At 54.2% G+C, this 26,138-nt stretch overlaps 3 protein-coding genes across 3 annotated transcripts in view; 1 reads left to right on the forward strand and 2 right to left on the reverse strand.

Annotated features, from left to right (window-relative positions):
• MED12L (mediator complex subunit 12L) overlaps window positions 1–26,138 on the forward strand; it is a gene marked incomplete at its 5' end in the record, with an annotated part of 118,333 nt that overhangs the window by 25,439 nt on the left and 66,756 nt on the right. Inside the window, 2 exons of the mRNA XM_084267609.1 lie at window positions 455–559; window positions 1,530–1,706. Of these exons, the coding sequence (XP_084123735.1) occupies window positions 455–559; window positions 1,530–1,706 (282 nt within the window). The remainder of the gene's footprint in view (window positions 1–454; window positions 560–1,529; window positions 1,707–26,138) is intronic.
• On the reverse strand, window positions 3,341–4,306 carry GPR171 (G protein-coupled receptor 171; the record flags this gene model as incomplete). The annotated part of the gene is made up of 1 exon (XM_084267677.1): window positions 3,341–4,306. The coding sequence occupies one exon, from the start codon at window positions 4,304–4,306 to the stop codon at window positions 3,341–3,343; it is 966 nt and encodes a 321-aa protein (XP_084123803.1).
• On the reverse strand, window positions 12,134–15,307 carry P2RY14 (purinergic receptor P2Y14). The gene is made up of 2 exons (XM_084267612.1): window positions 15,214–15,307; window positions 12,134–13,686 (listed from the first exon to the last, which is right to left on the reverse strand). Exon 2 carries the CDS (start codon window positions 13,668–13,670, stop codon window positions 12,657–12,659), a length of 1,014 nt encoding a protein of 337 aa, XP_084123738.1. The 5' UTR covers window positions 13,671–13,686; window positions 15,214–15,307; the 3' UTR covers window positions 12,134–12,656.

Consider the following 26,138-nt stretch of genomic DNA (forward strand, 5'->3'; position numbering starts at 1 on the left):
CACACGGAGCCTGTGGCCAGCTAGAGCATCCTCTTACCTTCCTCTCTCATTTCTTTTCTCTCTCACATCGATCTTATGGCTGCTTTTGCCCTGGAAGATAGAGGTTTGTATGAATTGCCTCCGGTGGTGCAGCACGGAAGGACATAAGTCCTGGGAGGGAAGGCGAGTCGCTTCCTGTTCTGTAGGTGTCCCTGGAGCAGACCTGCCCTAAGGGACGTACCGTAAAGTTGTGTTTCCTCTTTGGCTCCTGCCCTCTCCTGTGCTTTTGTGGGTTCAGGCTTGAGAAACACCCTGGTGAATGAAGGCTTTCCATAAAAAGGGGAAAGCCAGTGTCTGAAAGCTTCCTGCCCTCAGCTCTTTGCATAAGCAGAGTGCTTGGGTTCACCTGGGATCATGGAGAGGGGTTGGAATGAAATGTGACTGATGCTTGTTTTTTCTCTCTGGCCACTACTAGGACCATAGTATTATGGAACACATGGGCATTGACTCGGGAGCCACTAGTATTTTTGATGATGTAGACAAGAGTGACTTTAAGGCAGATTTTGGTTCGGAATTTCCAGTAGGTTTTACTCTTGATTTTCTGCATGCCTTTGGTGCCTGCATCTGCTGCTTGCTGTTGCCACTGAACGTCTCTCCATGTCCTTATGCTGCCTTGCTGCTTCCATCCCATCGACAGCCGATGCCCTGTGGCCTCCAGACCCTGCTGCCCTGTGTGTCGGTGCATCACCACCTTGCTCTGCATGTGCTGTATGGCAATGCTGCTTCCCTGTGCTTCCCCTTGTTCATCCGCACGCTCCTCTCTCTCCCTCCTTCCCTTCCTACCCCTTGCCTCCAGCATATGACAGTTAAGTAGGAATAAATCCTTGGATCTGCCCACTTCTGTGACATTGAGGAGCCCCACTTGATACCGTCAGCTTTTCAAGTGGTGGTTGTGTGTCTTGGCCCCATCCTCCAAACCTGCCTGTCCTCCCTCTCCCCTTACTGGTAGCCTGCTTGCTCGGGTTCCTCTGTGGTACCCTTGGACCCTCCTAGTTTCTTCCTTTGTGCTGGTCCTCGTTCTGCACCCTGCTCCTGTGCCCAGGCCTCTCAGTGCAGTTCCACTTGCAGGAGAGCAGGAGCCCACATCTGCCCAACGTCTGTCATATCAGTGGTGTCACACATATCCATGCCTGCCCACGGTGTCTTGTCACCTCCCACTGCACCCTTTGCATTGTTTTCCCTCCATCACCGGGATCCTCTTGGTTTCTGTGTCACAGCGGGGTAAGAAGCGTGGGGATCGTGCTGAATCGCAGTGCTTTCTGCTCCTGATGGAAAGCCACCAGCTTAAAGCTTGCCTGATAGCACTGGAGATGTGCTAACCTGGATTTGTACCTCAGCTCCCAGGCTGCATTATGGTTGCCCTTGCTTAGTCTGTCTTTGGAAGAGCTCAGACACTTAAAGAGTCCCTGACAGCAGGAATGAAGTCCTGTCTGACTGCCCCTGCTGCCAGAGGTTACACTTACCTTGAACCTTTGTTTTACATGACTTAGATTTTTTCTCCGATGCCTGGGGAGTCTTGTGAGACCGTGAGCTCTGCCTTGGACAGCAGGATCTCCGTTACCAGCGAGAAGTCAATCAAGAGGGAGCGACTGAGGGAGCTGATCTTCCCATCCACCTACGACCTCCTCCGGCACTTGCAGTACGCGACCCACTTCCCCATACCCCTGGTGAGTGACCTGTGCTGGGCGCGATGGTCCTGCCTGGCCTCACAGCGAGGAGGGGAAGCTGGGTGTCCAGGGGAGCAGGGCTGGGTGCCCTCAGCCCGGGGCGCTCGGGTGCTGGTGCTGCCCGTGTGCCCACGCTGTGTGTGGGAGGGGGCGTTCAGTGTGGTGTTTCCTGGGAAGGGCTCAGTGGGCAGGGAGCCTGTGAGGTCTGTGACTGCGTCACGCGGGCGCCGCAGTGAAACCACCACCTGCCAGGGGCTGGGGAGGGTTTGCTAAACAGAAAATCCCATGTCGTAGGTGGCCAGAGGGATCGGTACTAAAATATGAGTAAACAGTTGTGAAACTGAAGGGACAGCCCAGTGTCACTTCCTCCCTCCCACCCCTCACTGCTCTGGCAAGGATTTCTGGCTGCTGCTGAGGGGGTGTGTGTCTGTGGGCTCGTGGGAACTGAAGAAAGTCCATGAATAGCATTCCAGGTCCCAAACCCTCATTCAGATGGTTTCTCGTGTTCTCTGCTGTGCTGGAAAAAGGGCCTGAGTACTGAAAAACCTGCACCAGGAGTGTAGCTACTCAAGAATTACTAAGGGTTTTAAACAGCAATGGTGTCTTTTAAAAAACATGAAATCCTGACAGCAGCACAACGCTGATGTGAGGCCATGATGTGATAACCACACATTTCCTTGCTCCACAAAGTTTGGGTTCTGGTGCATGGTGAGTGAATTGTTCTGAGAACACTGAACGAGCTGTTTCTGTCCAGGAGAGTTTTGAATACTTAAAGTTTGGTTTGTGTTTCGCCCAGTTTAAGGATTGGAGAAAAGGTAACTGGGTTTGGTTTTCTCTGACATGTTTTTGATGGATAGATGCAAATAATCCAAGTAGTGGGATTTTTGCCTATGCAAATTGACTTTAAGTTTGGTTATTAATTGTTCTACGTATGGATACTTTTTGGAAGTAGTTGTAAATAAGAATTATGAACATCTTGGTTGCTGTTTTATACACTTCTCTGGGCTTTTAAATAAAGCAGACTGGGTATTTATACTTACTCTTTACCTGGATTTAAAAACACCCTCTCCTTTTCTGTAATAACACGTTGTTAGCCTCTCTCACACTCACTGGCAGCAAGGAAAGGCCATGGTACTTGGCAAGGAAACAAGTTTATTTATAAAAACTGCAGGAATGATGTAAGCAGATACAACAGTTTCTAGTGACTGCAGCTTAACATCACTTTCTGGAGTAAATAATGCCCTTTAACACGCGTTGGGGTTAATTGTACGTGGGGACTTTGCAGCTGAACTGCTATTAAATAATCTCTTCTCTTGATTGCACCAAGTCATTTAACATAGTAATTGCACAATAATTAACTTAGGGACGGTGGGTTCTGGTGTTCACCATAAATAATGATAAGGTAGGGCGTAGTCTGTGTGCATGTTGTGTCGCTCAGCGCTGCTGACCCTGGGAGGTGTGATGCTCGCTCGACCCAGGGTTCTGCTGCAGACTGACTGTGTGAATGCCTCCGTTTGATGCTGTTGTTGGGGTTCTCTTCCTTCTGCCTGGGCTTAGGGTGCAGCAGCAGCGTTGTGGCCACACAGCAGCTGTTTGTGCTGCGGCTTTGCAGGCTCCTCAGTGGTGTTTTGGAGTTAACACTCTTGCATCTCCTGTTGCGCCTCTTTGCCTGTGAGCGCCGTCGCCTCTTTGGCTGCTGTGAAAGTCTTGGTGAACGTCAGTCTGAAGGATTTAGAGAGGTGGTAATACAGAATGGGGTCAAAGCAGAGGTTTGATACTGCAAACAGCAAGGTGGACTCTTTGGCTTTGAAGAGAGCTTGTTTGAGAGAGCAGCTGGTGATGGCGTCGCTTTGGCTCAGGGTGTAGGGGATGCGGACGATGTGGTAGGGGACGAAGCACAGCAGGTAGCCGGTGGTCACCAGCAGGATGTTGATGAGGGCTTTCTTCACGCTGGCGTAGCTCTCGCTGTACTTGTTCCTGTAGAGCTGCCTGACAGCCAGGAAGTTGGAAATGAGGATCACAGCCGAGAAGTTGAGGAAGATGGCTGTGCAGATGAAGTTGGTGAACACGTGCCAGTCCCTTCCGAACTTTGTCTTGAAATCGATGCATCCCACACCGGGTCTCTCCTCAATGGTTTTGATGGGAATGGCCATGTTGGGCACTGTGATCAGGAGAACCATTGTCCACACCACTGCTGACAGCATCTTGGCAAATGCCGGCTCCTGGATGCGGTAGATCTTAGAGCTGTGCATCAGCTGAAGGCAGCGATCCATGCTTACGAACCCCAGAAATATAATGGATAGGTACATGTTCAGGTAGATGAAACAGGCTGTCACCTGGCAGTGGAATATCCTCAGTTTCCAGGACGCAATGCCCAGGTCAACGATAATCTTCACTGGCAGTGCCAAGGTCAACAAGAAGTCAGCAGTTAGGAGGTTGATTAAGTAGATGCTCATACACTTCTGCTTCTGAGCCTTCTGTGTGAATGCCCACAGAGCAAAACAGCTGCCAATAAATCCCATGAGAAAAATCAGGTAGTAGAAGTAGGTAAAAGGTTCCAGTTCTGTAATGACATGGCATTGTGAAATGTTGCTTGACATGGTGACCTTCTTGTGCCCGTTGGTTCTGCTGCTAGGAGAGACCAGGAACCTACAGAAAGAACCGAGACGACAGCAGTGACATCAGCTTTTCCCCAGCAGCAGGAGCTGCTCTGAGAAATTTGTTTGATGTAAAGGAACAACAGCAGTTGGGAGGAAATGTTTTTCTCTCTGTTGAAGAGGGCTTGGTCCTGGGTCAGGAGAATTTGGAAGTGTGTCAGGGTTTGTCCTTGAAGGCATGTGGGCTTCTGAGCAACTCTTCCACTAGATCAGACCTTCTGAGTGAGTGTTGGGTTCAAATCCTGCTCCCTGGACAGCCAAACACCAGGGAGAGGTTTGAGTCCAAGACAAGCATCTGCTTAACACTGGCCATGCTACAACTTCCCACCTTCTCCCAGCTGGAGCTCTGCCTAACAAAGGGCAATGTTTGTAGTGCTCTGGTGCTAGAGAAGTGTGCTGGGAGCTTTGAGTTGATGTGCTGCCAAACCAGTGCCTGGGTACATCAGAAGATGAGCAAACATGATCAGTCCCAGGTTTTGCCAACTGCTCTGTTCCTGGCTGAGCAGAGGATGAGTTAATGGCACACTTTGATCCAGGCTTGAGAAAAAGCAGGTTTTGAAAGCAGCAGCTATGAAAGTCTTACTCTCTGTTCAGGCTTCACTACAAATTTTAGGGATGAAAACAAGAAAATTTCAGACTTATTTTAACTAAATATTGATAAAAATGACTTTAACTGCTGCATGAGCGGGGTGGGTGGTTTGCTGCCCTGTCAGACTGCTGTGTAGAACATAAAACACCTTTATGTCCTGCACAGCATCAGACTGCTGACTCTCCTGATCTGTGATCATGCTCCTGGTTCTGATGGACAGGGCAGGAGCACCGTGCTGTTCTCTGCAGCTACTCCAGTCATTTGAAACAGGGGGAACAGCAGCTTGTTTCTGCAGGTGGTCGCTGTCACCCTGAAACCGTGTACCAGGGCTGAATTAGACTGGGGTAGGTGCTGTGTGGGTGAGGAGGATGTGTGCTGAGGCTGGCTGCCCAGGCAGCAGGAGCCTGGGGCCGGGAGGCAGCCGGTGAACCGAGCCCTGCCGCAGCCGGAGCCTGCGAGGGTACACCGTGACGGCAGGGTGCAGGCAAAGGAAAGGCTGCTTGCTGGGCACCTGAGTCCAGCTTTCTGCACCTTTGGCAGGGCTGATGTTTAGGGCTGGATATTTACATAGGTCTGGGTAGGCTGGAACAAAGGCTGGGAGCACCTACCTGTGTGAGTGGCCTCTGAGGTCTTCTGAGCATTGGCCTGCGCAGGTCGGGTGTCTGGGCTCCTGCTCTGGCAGCACAGCAGCGTGTTAATCTTTTCCTCTGGCTGCATCTGCTGGGCTCTTGAAACGTGTCTGTGGTTTTTAAATGTGCTGATTGACGCAGTCAAAGCCAGTATTCAAATGACTAAACCACAGGGAAGTTACGTACAAGAGAGGTGGCAGAAAAACATAAGTGGAACAGCCCAGAGCCCCCTCTTCCTTCTCTGCCCTCTCTTTGCCCTCTCTTCTCCACAGCAGCTCCTCCACCATGCCCCTCTGCCCACTCTGTCCCACTCCTCACCCTGGGGCAGGCAAAGTGGGGAGAAAAGAGCTGCTGGAGCGCTGGGTGAGTCGTGTGATGTGGTTGGTAATGTGGGTTATCACAGCTGCTGCACCTCAGGATGTGTTTGTGTGGAGGGGAGATGGGCAGAGTCACTTTGGAATGACAACGTGCTGCAAGGAGCCAGTTCCCAGTGACCTGAAGGCAAAGTGACTTTAACTTGTTGAATGTTAAACACTAACAGTGTGATTACATTTGTGAGGTGAGGAGACACGTCTGGTTTGGTCAGCCCAGCACGTGGGCTCTTTCCTGTAGTTCTTAAAGGTTCCTCAGGTCTGTCCCAGGTTCTGGGACTGTAGATGTGGGATGCCAGTGGCTGCTGCTTTGCTTTTACTCTTAAAGACTTGAAACTCCCTCCCTGCCTCACGTTCCCCTGTCCTTTCATGTCTTACATGTAGTATCTGCCTGGAATCAGGGGTTGCAATGCAGCTGGGCCTCTTCCACCACGAAATTCCTGCATGAAATTCCAGCTTGTCCCGGAGGTGCAGCCTTCTGTGCAGCGTGAAAGGCTTGGGGGGCTCTGCTGCCAGCTGTTCCCTTCCCTGCCCTTGGATCTTGGCCAAGCACAGTTAAAAATAAACCCCACACGTGAGGGATATAGGGGAAATGGTTATGATTTAGCTTTTTCTAAACAACCAACCAGAAGAGCCCAGGGGACAGTGTCTGGGCAGCCTGGGGCTGCGGAGCTGCCTGACGCTGAGCTCTAGCATCACCGTGCTCTGTCGCTGCTGGGAGCCCACAGGGATTCACAGCGTGGGGACCAGGGCTTGGGGAGAGACCAGGGAAGAGCGTCTGGTTTGAAGTTTAGTCATGAGCCTGAAGTTCAGACCTTATTTGCCAGAACACTGCAGAGCTTCCCAGCCTGTGCTGGGCACTGAGCAGACGGGGAGGGTTTGTCTGTGTGGGATCTGTCTGTGCTGCTGGCTGTGAGACCAGACACGCAGGGTTCTTGTTGGGGTGGGAGGCTGTGTGTCTCCCCTCTTCTGCAGGGTCGGTTTGCAGATGAGAAACCTTTTCCAGGTCTGAAAAGGCAGGGGGAAGGTTGGGTAGACCTTTACTGGAAACAGGTCTACGCTGCCTCCAGTGTTTTGGGAGGATGAGGGACATGAGATGTGAGTCTGCTGAGCCGTGATTCTGTCCTAGGGCGGGTACAGACCTTCCCTGTCCGGCCTGGTGTCAAAGGCTGGGTTAGTTCATGCACTGCAGCTGTGGTGGGTGGATTCTGTGGTGAAGTTACTGAGCACTTCTCCTCACAAACCCTGCTTTCGGTGGTTTGAACTGCTGTGCTTTTGACTCATGAGTTGAAGCTCTCTGTGATGCATGCCTGCCCAGGCTGGCTCCAGGGTTCAGGGTGCAGGGAGGAGGAGGAGCGGTGCTGGTGTGGGGGAATTCAGCCAAAATGATTAAATCTTGTCTGAGAACAGGGCTGGGAAGAAGAACATCTAGACCTTGAACAAACGCCCTGAATCAGATGACCTTTAAGACAGCATGGGGAGCCGACTCTGAAGTGGGACATACGGAAGTTTAGGTGGGTGGTCCTTGTGCCAGGTTCACTGCTGACACTCCCCACCTCACGTGTGTGTCTGGAGAAAGGTTTGACATCCAGAAAGTTTCCAGAGGCTCCAGGAGTGCTGCTGGTAGTAAGCTTTAACCTTTTCTAGGTTTTAATTTCCTTTTGTTCTCTTTCCCCTCCTGAGCAGCCTCCAGTGCTGGTGCAGTCCAGCTGAGCATCCACTGCCAGCTCGGAGCAGCCCCCTGGGATGGGGGAGCCCTGGGCTTGGGCATTGCAGAAGAGAGGGGGCTGGACTGGCTCTGGAGGGCTGCGGGCTCAGCTGCCGCGGGGCACAGGGCAGCTGGGAGGGACATGGGAGAGTCCCAGCTGTGGCTGGGGAGCGGGTTGGGTGCACCTGGGTGTCCGTGGGGGTGCACCTGGGTGTCCGTGGGGGTGCACCTGGGTGTCCGTGGGTTTGTTTCATCCCCGTGTCGCACGTGGGGAGCAGGGGGCTGTGGGGGTGGCACTGCTGGGGCATGGGAGGGATGGTGTCTGCCAGGCACAGCTCTGCTCCTTGGAGACGTGTAACATGCAGTGATGGTGTGGCACCCCTGGCAGGCTCTGGGGCTGTGCCAGCACCTGGCCAGGCTGACTGCCTCTGGATTGTGCCACCTTCTGTTTCCCCATGAGTCCCCCAGGCTGTGCCACCACCTTCTGTTCTCCATGCCACCTATTTTTGCCTCCCCCTTTGCAGGTCACCTCAGGGGTTACTTGCTTCAGGCTCTTCGGATAGTGAGGGTCTGCTGGGACCTACCTGGAGTTAAGGTTGGGGGTGTCTGGAAGGGGTGGAACTGCTGCCTGTAACTTTGCACTGGAGGAGCACAGGCAGGGCTGCCTGTGAGTGTGTCTGCGGCGTGTTTGTCCTTCCTGTGGCTGCCAGGTGGGTGCAGCCTGGGTGAGGGGGATGTCTCCTAGCCCCTGGCTTTTGTTGTGTGCTCCTTGTCCTGTAGAACATTAAACACTAACAAGCCAGAGCTGTGGGAGGCTCTGTGCAGTCTCTTCTTTGGAGTGAGGACAGCGTGTGACACCATGCTAATCCATCTGTCAGGAGGGAGTGTTCAAGTCAGTGTCCTGGAGGGGCAGGAGACCTTCCCTTTCCCAGGAGAAGCATCCCTGCCACCACGTCCTTCCTCTGTGGCTTGCACAACACATCCCAAGAGTGGGAGCAGGAGCTTGAGCCCCACAGCTCCTGGCTGGAGTGGCACAGGCAGGGCCCTGACCTGCTCCTCCTCCTGGCCGGGCTGTGATGCTGTCAGCCATGGGCACGTCTCTGGAGGGTGCTCAGTCCTGGGAGAGTGTTTTGGGTGGGTTACTGGCAGGAGTGATGTGCCTCTCCCAAGCGTCGCTGGGGATGAATGTGCTGTTAAAGGAACTGAAAGTTTGAGATTTAACTTTGAGCTTTGATTTGTTCAAGGCTGTTGATGTGTCTGTACAAGCCAGGCAAGGGCAGGGGTGGAAGTTCTGCAGCGGGTGTGTGACAGAGCTGATGGGAAGCCCTGGTTTTATCGTGATGGTAGACAGGAAAAAACAAAAAACCCCACCTTGGCTTGTTTTCGTTGAGTTTCTCTTCAGCTGTGGGAGCAGCACTTGCATCAGCACCAGGGGCACAGGCATGAGCAGATGGCACAAATTAGTCCCACTGGAGTTTCCCTCTCTGCACAGGGCTGTCAGTCCCTGACTCGTACCGACGTCTGTCTCTGAGTGGGCTCTTGGCCATCCTGTCGTCACGTAGCCAAGCAGCTTTTTTCCATGTACAAAGGGAGTGTGGTATTTTCTCTTGCTGTGTTCCTGGCTTTCACTGGCAGGTTACAATTTGTTATCCTGTTGTAATGATCACATTGTAAACAGACAGTGGGAGTGACCTTGGCACTGGGAACTCATGACAAAGGAAACCCAATTCCTATGCTTATTTCAGAGCAGGAGGAGGTAAGATGAGTTCTGTGGCCCAGCACTGCTGGGTGTGCAGGGCCCAGTGAGCTCCAGATGCTGTGGTGGGTGACCACGTCCTGCCCCGTCGCCGCTCGAGCAGTGGGCTGCAGCCGTGTGGTGATTCCTGGCTGTGCCTGTGAAGGTGCTCACAGAAAAACAATGCCAGGTTTATTTTTGGAGTGAGATGGGAGAGTGTGTGTGAGGGTGTTGGCAGGGGTAATCTGGCCCTTCCCTCCCATCCCATCTGCGTTAATGTAAGCGAGGATAAGGGGTGCTCCCTCATGTCGTCTGCTCATTGGGACTGTGTGGCCCTGTCAGGCAGATGGAAGTGGCATCCACTCCCTCTTGCTGAGCTGGTTTTGTTGTGGGTTTGGTGGTGTTGGTTCTGTACAGTGGAGAGAATTTTTTGAGGTGCTATCCTGCAAAATTGAACTCTGTGAGAGGCCCCTGCTGATCTCTGCCCAACCAGAGTGGCCTTTCCGTCCTGAAACAGTGCTTGGCCAGAGGATCTCCCTTTCCTAGGCTCAGCTCTTTGCCTGAAGAATCGCTGTGCCCCATGAGGGGCAGGGCACACGGTCTGTTTAGAGGCCTCACACCACACAGCGTTGCCATGTCCCCGGTGTAACCTTGGCTGGGTGGATCCCTGTAGCCTGGGGTGGGTTTATGAGGGGGCATAGGATCAAACGCGGGATGTCTGTGGGGTTTTGGAGCAGGTTTGTGCTACTCTACTGGGGTGCTGAGTCCCTGTACAAAGGGGTGACTGGGAACTCCACCAGCCTGGGGAGCATGGCAACCTCTCCACACGTGTGTGCCTGTCTGTGTGTGTGTGTGCCTGTCTGTGTCTGTGTGTGCCTGTCTGTGTGCCTGGTGTCTTGGCTGCCCACTGCACACTCGCCCTTCCCAGGGCACTGAGCTGTGGTGAGAGGTTCCAGGTCGGGCTGAGTAACTTTGCTCCCCAAAGCCTCTTGTTCTGGCAGCACAAAGGAGGATGTCATGAGTAAGTCGGGAGGATGAGCTGCCCCTGGGGACCGGGTTACAGCCAAACAGGAGCCCTGTGCAGCTCTGGGTATGTGTAGGGAAATTCCTCCTGAGGCAGGAGCTGGAGGTTCAGTGTGGCTGCAGACCTCAGGGTGTCTGAGGAGCTGGCTTGGTCTGTGTGAGGCACAACGTGCTGGGGAAGATGTGGAAGAATTAACTGACCCAGGGGAGAAAAAGCACGGGCCCTGGACCTTTCCTCCCCAGCCCAAAGCATCCCAACAGCCAGAAGCTCAGCAGCCCTGTCTCCAGGTATGGGGTGTGTTGGGCAGCAGGCTTTCCCTGGGCGCCTTGTGTAGGTTGGTGTTGTGATATCTGTGATCCAGTGGGGTGGGGAAGCAATTTCACGACATAAACTAACGTTTTCAAAGATTTCAAAGTAACTGAAGTGTTACACAAATATGCACTCTGGAAATGTTTTCACCTCTGTGTGCCACTGGACTTTCCCAGCCACAGTGACTGAGATTTGTGTAGGCAAATACCAAGCCATGTCATGTGAGGAGCTAAATGTTTTTGCCATAAATGACAAAAAGTTCCCCACAAAACAACGATTCCCTTCCCCTGCTCTTTCCCTTGCCTGGGGGGAAGAGCCTGCGATGCCTCAGCTTGCCAGGAGTCAGGGATCTCCCAAAGATCTATCTCAATCATCTTTTACTTGTTTTCTTTCAAACCCACTTCCAAAACGCAGCTTCCCTGCTGCAGTCCCTGCGGGCTGGTTCAGGCTGAGGTACCCCCACAATGTCCCAGCCCCAGGCTGCCCTGGGTGGGTGAGACTGCTCTGGGGCCCTGGCAGTAAGCAGGTGAGGATGCTCCACAATGCTGTGCTTACACTTGTCCAGCTGTCCAGCCCTTCTGCTGAAGTGCTGCCCTGTGGGGCGGGAGGATGCTGTTACTGCAGGTCTGTGGTCTCGGGCTGAGAGAAGCTGCCCACACTCTGGAGAGGGTTTGAAACCTGTCCCCTGAGAATTTATCTGTTGGACTGAAGTGAGACATGGCAGCAGAACAGTGGAGCACGGGTTATTTCTGCTCTGTATCCTCTTTGCTAAGTCCAGTGAAGGCATTCAGCTTCCAGAGCCCTTGCCTGGGAGCTGGTGTGGGTACATCATGCAAGGGTGTGTTTTCCCTGTACAGTGACAAAATCTATCAGGGAAATAAAGAAAAAGACTGCACTGGAAAATGCAGTTAGAGAGGAGATTGTATTTATATACAGAATGTTGGTGGCTTCCAGCTGTTATCTTTGTACAGAGGGAAGTTCTGTATCATTCCAAAAGCATAGGCAAACCAGCACATTGTTCTTTCTGGATTTAAACATCTCTCAGCAGCTGCCCAGGTGTGTTTGCAGGAGCTCCCTGCATGCTCTTACCTCCTCCTGCAGCTATGGAAAGGGAGTTACTAGACCCTCAGGCTGCTCTGAAGGTCTCTGTGTGCACTGTGCTACTTCAGAAGAGCCCGGAGGGGCACAGTACAGAGTAACTGTGATGCTCGGTTTATAGAGCATCCCCTCAAACACTCCTTCAGTTCAGCATCGTGTTCTGTAGAAGTACTCTGACACTGGGTGTCTGAGGGTGACAAATAATCGTGTTTAATTCTTAATTTTACAGCATGTTTCCCTTAAGAAATCACATAAATGTGTGTGTATATATATGAATATAAAAATCATAGAATTACTGAGGGTTTTTCAGGTCCTGTGCAGATCTTTGAGGGTTTGTTTTGTGTTGAAATTCCGCCCCTTCCCCAGTTGTTGGCGGAGAGCCCTTGAGCTGTGTGTTCCTTCAGCACTTGGCTCTGGGAGCTGGTCCGGCCCGGGAGCGCTTCCCGTGGGTCCGTGTCCTCTTCACAGGCTGATCTTGGTGTTCTGCTTCCGAGGCTCTGCCCTGGCCAAGGCCCTTCCGCAGCAGGGGCTGTGCCTGGCTTGGTGAGCAGCAGCACATCACTTTGGCTGTGCCTGTGCTGGCTGATCCTTTGGGAGCTCCGTGGCCTGCAGCTCTGGAGCGTGTGGCCCAGGGAGTCCCTGCTCTCCTGAGGTCCAGCCAGGCCGTGCCGCAGCCGCGCAGGAATGTCTCTGCACACAACCAGCTCGTTACCTGACGCAGAACCCTTGGCCTGTTGTACTGCTGGCTCCCAGCTGTTGGGTTTCCTGGAGACTTGTGTTTTATCAGCATTCTGAACTGTTCACTGCACGCCCTGTACAGCACCCTGTGCCTACACCACGTTCGTACTTTCCCGGACTGTATTTGATCTTTTGGATTTAGAAGTTTCAACCTCGCTGGAAGCCTCCAGCTTGAGGTGCAGCTTTTGGTAGAGCTTTTCCTTAAAGGGCAGGCAGAGGAAAAAATAAATAAAGGGGTCGAGGCAGACGTTGGCAGCAGAGAGCACCAGGGTGAACTCCTTCGCGTAGAAGAGCCTCTGCTCTGCCGGGCAGTTGAAGAGGGTGCTGTTCTGGCTGAGGTTGTAGGGCACTCTGCAGAGGTGGTAGGGCACGAAGCAGATGACAAACACGAGCATGATGCTGAAGATGTTACGGCTGGCTTTTTTCTTGGTCACCTCGGAGTTCCCTTTGAACTTTCTGTAAGAGCTGTATATTTTTTTTGATATAGAAGTGTAAAAAACAATCAGCAGAAGAAAAACAACCCAGAAAATCCCTGTGCTGATGTAACTTGAGGCATCGTGCCACTGCCTGCCAAGCTCGCTTTTCAGACCTATGCACTTCCTGGAGTAATTTTCTGTGGTGGTTTCGTTGGTTAAGATCATATTTGGAACTGACAACAGCGTTATCAAGAGCCATATGATCACAGAGACCACCTTACTGTAGTTAACAGTGTGAACGAAGGAGGGGACTAAGGGCTTCACGATCTTGTAGTATCGGTCAAAGCCGATGAGGCCGAAGAAGGTGATCCCGATGTACATGTTGGTGTAGAAAACCACGGCGGAGTATCTGCACACGAAGGCGTTGAGCTGCGGTGGGGCCAATTCGGAATCCGCCAGGATCTTGAAAGGGAAGGTCAGGCTCATCAGGAGGTCTGCGATGACGATGTTTTTGAGATAGACGATGAAGCTCTTGGTGCTGGGGACGTGCAGGAAGATCCATGCTGCCATGCTGTTCAGCGAGAACCCCGCCATGAAGATGAAGCAGTAGAGCACGGGAATGACCGTGGTGGTGATGACGGTGCTGTGGCTGCAGTTGCTTCTCTCGGGGTCTGCGCTGGAGTTGGGCATCGTACCCTCTTTGTTCCTGGAAGCAGAGAAAGATGATCTTGGTAAGATGAAGCAGTGCTGTGCTTTCCATTAATTAGGATAGGATCTCTGCTCCAAGACCAGCTTGGCATACTGCTAGGCAGTCACAGAATCACAGAATTGTAGGGGTTGGAATGGACCCCCCAGGGTCCCACCCCCTGCCAAAGCAGGGTCCCTAGACAGGTCACACAGGTTGGTGTCCAGATGGGGCTGGAATCTCTCCAGAGAAGGAGACTCCACACCCCCTGGGCAGCCTGTTCCACCCCAGTGTCGTTCCCAGCAGGGAGGTGCCATAAGTGCTGCCCGACTGCTGCCATCGTACTTTCTGATGACATTTGGGGACATGCTGCAGCTCGTGGCCTTTCCTTCTCCGTCTGACCTCTATCCATTGCCACCCAGCCCTGCGCTGCCCCTTCCCTGCGGGCACAAGTCTGCAAGCTGCAAACGAGGTGGGGCCTGAGGCACAGGCGCTGGTGGCTCCACATGCTCCCATTAACCCCAGAGGACCAGTGTGTGTGTTGGGAAGCACGTGAGGCTGTGAGTGCTCCTTGGGCAGGCACTGTGCTCTGTGTGGGAGCAGAGCAGATGCTCAGCTGTTACACGGGGAAGCACCGAGTCCCTGTGAATGTTTTCTAATGCTCACTTGAAAGCAAGCCTCATGTGCAGCTACACAGCGTGCTTTGGACTTGCAGTAGCACGACAGAGAGGAGTGTGTCTGCCTGCTAGCACAGTGTAGAAGCTTGAGCTGTCCTCTCAAGTCCTTCAGATGGAAATTTTAGAGGATCCCCAAGAAGGAATCGTATCTGCTGCCTGCTTTTCTCTGACAGAGCATTCACGGGGGTGGATCATCCTCCGTGGGCAGGGCAGAACAGATATAGATGCAGCGCTGCCCTATTTGGCAGATGAAAACCTAGCAACTGGAGACCACGTGTCATGGGGCTGGGAAAAAACCACCCTGTCTTTCAGAAAACAAGTTCCTTATTGCCACGAGTCAGGGCTGGTGGCTGATACTTCTGTGTAGCAAACCGAACCTGAACACAAACTTGCAGTAACTACAACTGGAAGTTTTCTTTTCAATAGGTAAAACTGTTTCCTTTGGTATATTCTTGTCTGTCCCTGGCAGGTGCTGTAAGGGCTGGGCAGCTTTGGTGCAGCTCCGGAGCAGGCAGGGGTAAGTGGAGCAGTGGGGGGGTGCTGCCCATGCCCAAAGCCTGCAGCTAAAGCCCTTCCTGGGAGTTCTCCTCAAGAGAACTGAAATCCTGACTTCGTGTTTAGTCATCACAGTGGCTTTGATTTTGTTTGGTTGGGTTTTAAAGGAAAAGGATGGTGTGGGGAGAGGATGTTACAACTCCCGCGGGTGTAGGTGTGTTAGGGTGAGGGGGCGATAGTGCATGAGGTTTGGGGTGACACTGCTCAAACTAGGAGGATCCCTGCTTTCCCTCTGTATCCTTCAGCCATCTGCTTGGATACCTGGGAAGCACCAGTGATAACTGGCAGTTCTACTGAAGGTTCTGACATGGTGTACCTGGGATCTGTGCTCTTCCCGCTGCCGGAGCCCAGGCTGGACCCTGCAGACGTTCTGGGGGCAGAGGCTTCGCCTTTACCTATCTGGCTTTGGCTGCTCAGTGGTTCTTTTTAATGGTCAAGAGCACCTTCCATCCTCAGGCACAGGGCCTCTTCTCTGGCTGGGCGGCCTGTGAGAGACAGGAAGGTACAGTCGTTAGTTGTGTCCTGCAACACAGGGCGGTGCTGAGGGGATCCCGCAGCACAGTCCTGCTCAGACTGTCAGTACTGCAGACAAGCCTTGGGGTCTCTCTGCAGGATGGCAGGGTGGGTTAGGGACAGGGTCCTGCAGCAGTGGTGTTCACGCTGGAGCCCATCACTCGTGGGTGAGGCTGGAGTCTTTTGTGTCACGTCCCTTCTGTTCATGGTCAGTTTTGCCTGCTCTCTTTGCAGTGGCACACCCAGCCCTTTCCAAAAGGCCTTGTCCCCACTGCTCTAATTCAGCTTTGGGAGCCACTGCTGTCCCCTGGGCGGGGGGGGTCCCTCCAGCTGTTGGGGGATCCCAGTGTGGACCCTCTTTGGGTGATGTGGTGCATCCAGGTCTAACTCCTGTGCGTGGCTGAACAGTAAGTCAGGCAGGGCGGCCTTTGTGCTGCTGCGGGGTGCTGCCGGATGCTCATGGGCCCAGCAGCGCTCCCCTGCCACCCAGGGGCTGCAGGGCCGGGGTCCGGTGGTGGCCGTGGTTTGCTGCCGCCTGTCCACGCTTGTGCTGGTTGTGTTCTTGCTCAGCCCGAGGCCTTGGTAAGGGGACATCCTTCTCCTCTCCTGAGAGCGTGCAGTGGCTCCACCAAGTGATACAGGCGTGCAATGAGCACAGATGCTCACCTCCCCTTCGTGTCGGGGCTGGCCCTCAGGTGGGGTTAATCCATGGGTCAGTTCAGGGCCTTTTGGACCAACTACTACCTGAGGTGATGATGGAGCTTAAGGATCCTTTTCGGTTTGGTTTTGTTTTCCCTCAGTTTGTAAAACCTGGCTGCTTGCTTTGCTGCTGCACCAGCTGCTGGGGGCTCGGAGGTGAGAGGAGCTTCTCACGTGAGCAGCACCTGATCTCACGGGCTTGGTCCACATGAAGTATCGTGTCCAGCCTGGGCTGTCTCGTCCTTCTTGTCCCTTGAAAGAAGGGAGCAGGTGACTTGTTGGCTTGGAGGGAATTTGCTAATGCCAAAACAAAACTTGAACAAACCCGTGGAGTACAGTGTGCCATCCCTGTGCCATCCCTGTGCCACCCCTTCGCTGGGGCTACGTTTGTGCTGGCTGCCTGTGCTCTTCTGGTTGGCTGTGTAATTCCTGGGGCAGGAGGTGAAGATTTGGACTTGTCGGTGTAACTCAGCCAGTATTCATTGATCCATATAAATTGATGGTTATATCTCCATTTCTCATTCCTTGTATCTGCAGTAACAGTTGCCCAGCCTGTAAGTTCAGTGTGCTGTGAACATTTCCTGCTGGCAGTATCGCAGGACCAAGTCCCAGCTTGCCACAGCTGTGAATCACTTGAATCACTTCTCGTTTCCAGCTGGATCTAAGCATCTGTTTCTAAACCTGACAGGGATCTGAGCGGCCGTTCCCCCTGCTCCCTCTGTCCTCTCACCCCCATCTGCTCACCCCTTAAAGAAGCCGCCAGGCTGAGATGCACACCCAGCACGGAGCAGCACGGCTGTGCTGCCCGGGGCAGCGCGGGGCCCGGTGCTGCCTGGCAGGACAGGCTGCAGGGCTCGGGTGGGTGGTGGACAAGTGCCTGGGGCTGGGCAGGGCCTCTGCTGCCCTGCGGGGTCCGGCCACGCTCAGTGTGTCACCATCCCGTGCAGAACTTAAGGGAGAGACTTACTGCTGTGGGTCCAGGCAGGGTGTGCCGTGGGGGGCTCCCGATGCCACGGAGCGCGTTTGGCGCCGACAGTGGCTCCTGAGGTTTGCCTGCCCAGGGTCTGATCAGCGGTCCGGTCAAACGTGGCAGTTTCTTGGCGTGTGTGATGCTTCCGTGTTCCCAAGGGCAGCGAGCAGAGAGGCAGCAGGATGCAGAGCTGCTGCTGGTCAGACCCTGTGTCCCTCGGAGGGCGGTGTGAGCTCACTGCTGCTGTGCCAGGGCACCTTGGGGGCAGACCTCTGCTGCTGCCTTGAAAACCCACAGGAATCGTTTCGTTTCTTCTTCTTGACCCTGGGCTACTTCTGAAACCTGAAACCTAACAGCTGTGTTTTCCTGGTAAGTTAAACTTTTCATTCTGTTCCTATTTCTGATGTTTAGACCAAGATCTAAGCTGCTCTAAGCCCTTTCAGCATTGAAGGACTAGAGCCTGTGAGCGTCTGCACAAACCCTGGTACGGGCGCTGAGGCCAGGCAGTGCTTGAAGCTGTTTACATGTAGCATCACTTTCAGATCTACCCCAAATACTCTGTTTTTTAGTTAAGCCTCAAAAAACCCCCACTGAGATCCTTCCTGTCTCCCGTCAGCAACAGTCTCTGAAGTAGGGAGCACTGGATGTAAGAGGAAGAGTCAGGTCTGGGGTGTTGGGAGTGGTTTATGGTTTGGATTAAGCCTCCTGGCTCTCAGAATGCGACTGTCCTGTCAGGCTTGGCAGGGCTCTGCTAGGAGTATGTGAGTAAAACACGTTCATGCATAGATACTTTACTGTCCTAAAACTGGATATTTAAAAGAAAATGTGGCTCAAATTAAAAAAAATGTTTCCTATCACTTTCTATTTTAATAGTCTTATCTTCTAAATATCTGATCTTTCATCCTGTGTTCTGCTGCTTTAAACTGTGAGGTCTGCATTAAACATGTTCGGTCATGAATCAAATCAGAAGTGGGTGCTTCTGAAGAATCTCTCTTGCCAGGCAGAGCGCAGGGTGCAGCTCACCCGGGGCTGCGCCGACTTCCGCGGTGCGGCTGGGGCTGTCGGGGGTTGCCTGCCGGGGCGGCCTCTGTCTGCTTACAGCTACAACTGCTCGCTCTACCGATCTTGTCTGCGGCTGGCGTATCGCCTGGGTGATCTCCCGCTCGCCCTGATCCTCACTGAGCACCCCACGAGCTACAGTGGTGGTTGTAGGAAAGAATGCAAAGCGATGGTCGGCGAGCGCTGGTGCGGCACAGAAGCTGTGATGAGCAGGCAGAGCCTTTTGCCTGGACAAAGCAGAGAGCTGGCTGTGTGTCCCCTTGAGCTGTCAGGGGTGCAGAATGAGCCCCTCGCAGCTCCCAGCCCCGCAAACCCTTGGAAAGTCCGTGTGAGCTGGTACTTACAGTCTGCTCCGCTTCACCCATCGGCGCCCAGGTGTCGGGTGTGTGAGCCAGCGCTCCGCAGTGGCATCCGCATGGGCTGCTTCCCTGGGACAGGGGTCAGAGCGGGCTGCACCCCCGGGACCCGACAGCCAGGCCGAGAGCCAACAGCCGGCCCTGCGCCTGTCCAGCGCCCGGCAGGTCCTCACCGGCAGCCAGGGCTGTTTCCCTGTGTGTACGCAAAACACTGTGCGGGTGGCAGAGCAGGACGCGATCTCTGCTTAACTGTTCCCAGGCCTGGCTGCTCGGGCAGGCGTGCTGCTCTGGGAGCTGCCCCGGGGGCTGCTCGGGCAGGCGTGCAGCTCCCTGGCTGCTCGGGCAGGCGTGCTGCTCTGGGAGCTGCTCCAGGGGCTGCTCGGGCAGCTGTGCAGCTCCCTGGCTGCTCGGGCAGGCGTGCAGCTCCCCGGCTGCTCGGGCAGGCGTGCCGCTCTGGGAGCGGCTCCTTTGCCAGTGGAGAGTCCCGGGCTGGAGCGAGGGGTCACGTTGTGCTTGCTCAGGGCGTGCTCAAAGGCTGCGCGATGTGCTCTTGGGAGAAGCGATGGCTTTGGGTCTACAGCTCCTTTTTTTTCCCCTCTCTTCTATTTTTTTTTCCTCTCTTCTTTTTTCTCTCCTCTCCCCACTTTCTCTCTTTCTCTCTTTTTCCATCACCTGTCTGTCCTCCTCCTTCCCTGTTCTCGCCATATATTTACTAGGAGGCTTTGAAATCAAGCACAGAATTAGTGGAAAAGTGATGGAAAAGCTAATAGCTTTGCTATGCACGTGGGGAAGGAGGACATTCTGAGAGAGGTCTGAGGCTTGGGGAGAGATAGTGAAGTAAGTTTGTTTGCTCTCAAGAAAGTGAAATATGCAAGTTGTGTAAGTAGGTGTTAGTAAACATTTAGTAGCTGCCTTGAGCTCTGCTTTAGGGTGTATTAAACACACCGTTTCCTCACTGACTCCCCTCTGTGAGTGGTTATCACCTTACAAGCAGGAGCCCCGGGGCTGGGACAGCGACCGTGCCTTCTGCTCGTGCATTGCTGCCCTGTGCGTGTCCCTGACTCGTGCCAGCGAGTGCTAACCTGTACTCATAGTCCCTTCCTTCCCCCCCCAGATTTCCCCCAGCCTCTCAGTGACATGAGGGGGTATCTTCAAAGCAGACCTGCCTTGGTGGCACTGTGTGTACTCTCTTCTGAGACTCCCAGACCAAAGCCATAATGACTGACTGCTGGCTGCGTTCGGCTGATGAGTTTGGGGGGGTCCTTTCAGTTTTACCCTCGTACGTGGTTCCTGTGGCCCCATGAGCCTTCAGCCCTTCTTTGAGTCTGCATCAGAGCCCGCTGGGTTGGGGCCCCTCGCTGCCAGGCTCGGGGCTCCTTCCTCTTCAGGCAGCCGTGAGCTGCAGCAGCTGCTGTGCCCGTCCTGCAGGCAGCAGCTCTGTTGCGGCACCGCTGCGGTGGGGCCGCAGCCGGGGGATCGTGTCCCGTGCTCGTTGCGTGTCGCACCTCATACCCTCAGGCTGCGGTTTTGCCGAGCGGCTGCCGGCAGGACACGCTCCTTGCTGAGGCTCTGTGCCTTGGAGGGGGTTTCAGGTGGGCCAGGGCCCAGAGAAGCCTGTTCCCTCACGGGGTGTGTGAGGGAGGAGTGGGGATTCTGTTTCCATCCTGTGTGGACATCGGCTGGGGAGGAATCACGCCTGGGGCTGGGCACCCAGCTTCACACCGAGACGCGAGGCGGTGGCAGCACAAGCGATTTCAGCCTCACAGCTGCCATTGCGGTCCCGTGGCAGCAGACCCAGGCTCTGTGCTGGCTCGGAGGTGACCCAGGCCATCGCCCATGTGTTGGGACAGCAGCTTGGCTGGGGGGAGCGCTGCCAGCCCCAACCTGCACACTGATGGGTGTCGTGCTCTGGTCCTGGGGGGCACAAGGTGCCACTGGCTGCTCAAGGCCGTGCTGCTGGTGCCAGGGGCTGCCCATGACAGCCTCCCCAGCTGCCCCAAGTCACGGAGGCTGTTCCTGAGGGCCATGCCATGGGGCGAGCAGGCCAGGCGAAGGGCAGGCCTGCCCCGCTTGCCTCCTGCCCTGCCTTGCTGCTGCGGCCAGAGGCTGGCCAGGCAGGGTGATGCACGGGGCTTTGCTGCTGCTCCCCAGACAGCACTCACTCAGACAACCCTTCACCTCTTTCCATCTGCCCCGTTGTGGTTTTTCAGAGCAAGGATGTGAGAGGAGTGGGTCAGATAAGGCTCTGCTGATCACAAGTGCTTAAAAAGCCTCTGGCCCTCTGAGACATAGTTGGTAATTCATTCTATAAACCCCTCTCTTTTTACTTGTTTTGCTTTGTTTTTCCTCTCCCAGAAGCAGCAGCAGCAGCCTCAGTATCCCCTTTGGGATGGAGGTCAACGTTCAGAGTGTGACCCGCAACAAACTTTTTCCAGTCCCTTCCTTATCTAAGCCTAAAATTAAATCAGCCATATTCCATTTATGTCCAGATGAAATCCCTGAGAAGAGGAAGAAAAGTACAGGCTGCCAAGGCAAGAGGGTTTGAGAGAGAAGCATAAAACAAACGGTAAGAGGAACATCTTGGCAAGGCAAAGCAGTGCACCAACCTCAGTGACACCGCTCCCTCCTGGGGTAGCTCTCACTTCATGCGCAGACCCTGGACACTCTGGAGAAGGAGGACATGGTTCTCAGACTTGGCAAAAGGAAAATGTGAGCACTAAGAAAATAGTTTAAGTGTTCATGAGTTACCCCATCATTTCAAGCGACTGAGTGTTTATCAAAGAGCTGAGTAACCTTTTTTTCTTTGTTGCTTTGTCAGAGAATCGGGACTTGAGCCTGCTGCCAACAGCTGGGACAGACCACCAACCTCTGTGGGACAGAAATCGCCCTTCCTCAGGGCCAAAGTCACCGAAGGACTGGGCTCTGGTAAAGTGCCACACAGCGGAACTCAGATTCGCCTTGGAAGTCCGAGTCCCTCCAAGCAATCCAGCAGTGAAGTCAGGGCACAGCCCAGACTGGCAGCCAGCTGCTCTGGTTCCCTTCAGGTTTAATGGCCGACACAGAATAGGAGGCTTGTTCCTACTTCCTTCTCCACACTTTCCCTGGCTGTTTCCAGAGGCACCAGCACGCCGGCTGCTTGACCCTCCACACACCCTCCGCTACGGAGCGGATCTGAGAAGACCCCAGGATCTCCGAGGGAGACTGTGAGTGTTACACAGCAAAGCTGTCACAGAGGGGCTGGGGGCACTACACTGCCACAGTCCTTTCTGTGGGGAGGAAGCACTCTTCTGTAGGAGGTGATTTCTACCCTGAAAGGTCTTTATTATCTGGTTTCTCTGAAGTGGCCCCAAGCCATCTCCGTGCTTTCCATCGGCAGCGTGTCAGCCCTGGAGGTTGTCGTGGGGTGTGGAAGTGGGATTCCTGCCAGGAGAACTGCTTGGTTTTCCAGAGAAGCAGGGCTTCCAAGGGCTTGCTCATGATACCTGTGTGTGTGTGGGGGGGAACCGGTGGCTCTTCTGACACATCTGTGATGCCTGTGTCGGTGTCTTGGGCTCGCTGCTGGTGCGCTTGGGCTGTGCCAGGACATGCAGATAGGCAGAGCCATGCCCTGCCCTAGTACAGAAAGCTGGATGGTGGATTTACAGCCCAGTCCAGGGCCTCCATCCCTGACTTGCCCCAGCACTGCTGTTTTCAGGTCTGTGGCACAGACCCCTCGTAGCCAGTGAAGGTGGGTGTGAGCCCAGGGGGTGACCTGGAGTGCTGAACTCCAGGCAGGGCCCAGTCCTGACCGTCCCATCTGTCCTGCAGCAGGTGAGCTCTGGGAGTGGGAACTGCCTGTTTCCCCTGCTCAGTCTCGCTGCTCTGGATAGAGGGAGAAACACCTCGTGCTTGCCTCTTCATCCGAGTGTGCGGGAGAGAAGAGCTCAGTTCTCTCTGGGATGCCATCGGTGAACCAGCGCTGTTCATGGTGACAGCCAGGGGACCATTAGGAACAGACACGTTTGGGTTCTGCACACAGTTGTCTATTGTCTCTCCTTTCTGATGGAAACTGCTGTGGAAACTCTCAGTCATGGGATTCTGTTGTCCTGTTGTTATAAATAAAGCAGTAAACTTCCTCCCTGCTTTGCCTGCTGGTTTCCTTTTTTAGAGTGGCAGAGACAGGCTGTGGTGTCTTGATTGCAGAGCCCAGGAGGTCTGCTGGGCTCAGCTGCGGTGTGCTACACGTCTGGTGCCATCGGGGGATTCGCTCTGTGCTTCAGGTTCCTTTGCTAACCAGAGGGTTCTGGGAAGTGTCGCATCTGGTGCCCATCTCAGCAGCGCCGCACCATCCTCCCACCATCTGCCCTCAGCTGATCCTGTAACCCTGGGCTGGTGCTGTGGGGCTGTGTCTGGCTCCTCTGGGAAGGGTGCTGCTTCCTGGAGAGACCTGCTGGGTTCGGTGTGTGGCTGTCTCAGTGTCTGGTTTGCAGCAGGCAGGGTGCAGACACGCGGGGAGTCCCTGCGTCGTGTCACCACCGGGCCCTGGGACCCTGAGGCTGCAGATGGGAACTGCTCAAAGTTTTGCCAATCCTGGAGCCTTCAGCGGTAAGTCACACACAGTTGCCATCTCCAGTTCTGGGTTTTGTCATCAGTCATGAGCTGCTCATCTGTCCGGGGGGCAGAACTTCTCTTTTAGGTACTGTCAGCTCTTGGAGCTCGTGGGCAGAGTGTGACCGTGGCACACACCGCTGCTGCGGGGCCGGAGAGCTCAGGCAGGGCTGGAGCTGGTCTCTGATGGGAGGCAAGTTGGGTTTGATGGCATGCATGTTGCGTGTTTGGGTTTTGATTGTCTCTTCTATTTCCTATTTGAAAGGCTCAATTTGAATGGAGAGTTTGACTTGAAATGTTCCTGCTTGCTGAGCAGGGCTCTGTGGTGACACTCGGTGCTTTTCCCCAGGTCTTGTGCCACATCACGAGCTGCCCTCGAGCAGCCTTGCAGTAGGCCTTTGGACATTGTAAGGCAGCTGTATTACCTAGCTTGGAGTGCAGATGTTTGGATAGATACCCTTTCCCATCCAGCCCCCTCCCCAGAAAAGCCAGGGAAGGCTTTGAAACAGAAGGTGAGGTGTCTTGTTCGTGTCAGCCCTGGTGACGTTAAAGGAGAGCTGTCGTGTGTGGCTGGGTATGGCAGGGCTGAGAGAACATCACACACCATGTGTGTTGGGGAGGACTGCTGCCTGTCTGCCCCTGTTCTTCAGCCCTGCCTGGGAGTGAGCACAATGCTGGAGGGGGGAATGGTTAACCAGCCCTGGTTTCGGACTGACTGTTCTCTGAAGGAGACAATACTAGCACCCTGCACGTGGCTCCTGGAGAGTATTAGTAAATCATTTACACTCAGGAGCTGACACACAGAGTGATGCTGTGTTAATGCTCCAGGTTTGCTCTGGGTGGGCTGCTGGGCTTTGTGGTTGAGGGTCCCAGAAGCATTGCGTGCCAGTGCTCTGCATGGCCAGGTTCCTGTTAGTCTCTGGTTGCTGTCTCCAATCCCATGGCTTTTCAGAGCAATACCTGCTGAAACGCAGGGACATGCTTACAGAATGGTTTCTCTTGGCTCTACGTATGCAGTGGGATCGCATCCCCAGGATGGGAGCATGGAGAGGTTCCTGAGTGCAGCCTGCACCATGATTCGTGGGGTCTTGAGTTCATTCTGCCTGGAGGGGAGAGTTCTCTGGGTTGAAGCCCATTTAGTTCTTGCAAAGCCATGGGCTGGTTTCTGTGCTTTGTGGGATACTTCTGAATGAATCCAGAGTGTTTTAGGATGAGTGGGCTCGTGGGGTGGGCGGTGTGACCCTGTTCACAGGCTTGCAGCTTCCTGCTGGGACTCGCTGGCTTTGCTTCCCAGAAGGAAGTCAAGGTAACCAACCCTGCTGGCCTTCGCCGGTGGGTGAGCAGCACAAGGTGTGTCTGATGTTCTGAGGTAGAGGGGGGGAAGCTTAAACCACCCCTTGAATTGTGCCTTTTCATGTGAAACCTTCAAAGCTTTAAAGAGCCACCCTGTGTCCAGCCTGGCCAGCGACATCTCCTCCTCCTCCTCCTGCTGCTCGCTTCCCCTTTATCTGCTGTGCTGCTTTCTGCCCTGTTTGTTGTCCGGGGCCTCTGATGGCTATCGCTGCGCTCGGGCACGGTGACACGGAAGGACGGGCTGTGTGTGCTGGGGGGTTGGACAGAGGAGCCTGGGGCACCGCCCGGTGCCAAAAGCTCTGGGCGAGCTCGGCCACGTACGTGCAGCTACCGGTAAGCCCAACACATGCCTTGGGTACACTCACACACTCCCTTTGTCCAAAATTGGGTCCCTTGAGCACTTAAAACTCGATTGCATTCTGATAGAAACAGAAAATGGCTGAACTAACTCAAACCAGTACGTAATTAATCCAGGAATGATGTTTTTGGGGGGTGAGGAGGGATTGCTCAGGAACAGAGGAGAGAAGGACGCAGGGAGGTGCGGGGTGGAGCTCTTGCTGAAAAGCCCTCACTGCTTTGCAGACATACAGGGCTCTGGGCTGTTACTGCCCCCAGATATCCAGGGTTGTCTTCATGAGCATCATTTTGCAAAGCTTGTTACCCGTCTGACAGGAAAGGGGAAACCCACAAGGAAACACACCAGTCCCTGGGAGCAGCCAGGGCTGATGCACACGCTGTGAATATGGCTTATCACAGGACTAGTAACCAGCTGCAGCTGGGGGGAGAAATTTAAATTAAAGCAATGCACGATGCAGATGCAGCACCCCACACTGGTTTGGGTGGGTTAGGGAGCCCCCCCAGTGTCCCCCTGCCATGCATAGGGACCCCCCCACCAGCCCAGGCTGCCCAAAGCCCCATCCAACCGGTCCTTGAGCACCTCCAGGGATAAGCCCTGGTTAGAGGATGGGCTTTACTGTGTAGCTGACCCTCAGGAAGGACGTACCTGGTGCACTCAGAGCAGCTCCCTCTCTCCTGTGGGTCACTCTGGAGGGCTGTGCCTGCAGTGGTCCTCGGCTGCTCCCGTCCAGAGAACTGTGGTGAGCTTCAGCCACCACGGAAGTTTTGAGCAATAAAAGCAGAACACCTCTCACCAGTGGACCAGAAGCGAAGTGTTACTGCTCTTCCTGTGTGAAGGTCACAAGTAGCCAGTGTGTAGTGAAAAGGAAATCAAATTCTAAGTGGGCAGAGTCATCTTGAACACCAGCTGAGGTGCTGGAAGGTGCGGATGCTGTGTGGCTTCTCTGGGAAGAGCAGCGCAGGGATGCAGCGGGCAGGTCCAGCTGCACAGCCCCTGGTATGGAGTTAGGCTGGACGTGGTGCTGCTGGTGGATGACTTCTCATACTTTATATTTTGAAGTGATGCCACTGCAGGGTTGCCTGATGGCATAGCTGTACTTCCCAGTTCGAGGCATCGTTGTTGGCTAAAGCTTGTTCAGACTGTAAGACTAGAGCTGCGTCCGTCTGTCCGTCCGTCCCAGCGCTCCCTCCAGTGAGGGAATGACGTGTGCGGCACTCCCTGAGCGTGTGAAGGCCCAACAGGAGGGGAAATGCAGTGTTCCAGCTGCGAGCTGCCTTCTGTGGTAGATCAAATGTTGCAGCACAGATAATTTTTTGCATGCTTCAGAGAGTGGTTGTCCCGGGCGG

This window comes from Gallinula chloropus (assembly GCF_964237585.1).
Source record: "Gallinula chloropus genome assembly, chromosome: 8".
Lineage (NCBI taxonomy): Eukaryota > Metazoa > Chordata > Aves > Gruiformes > Rallidae > Gallinula > Gallinula chloropus.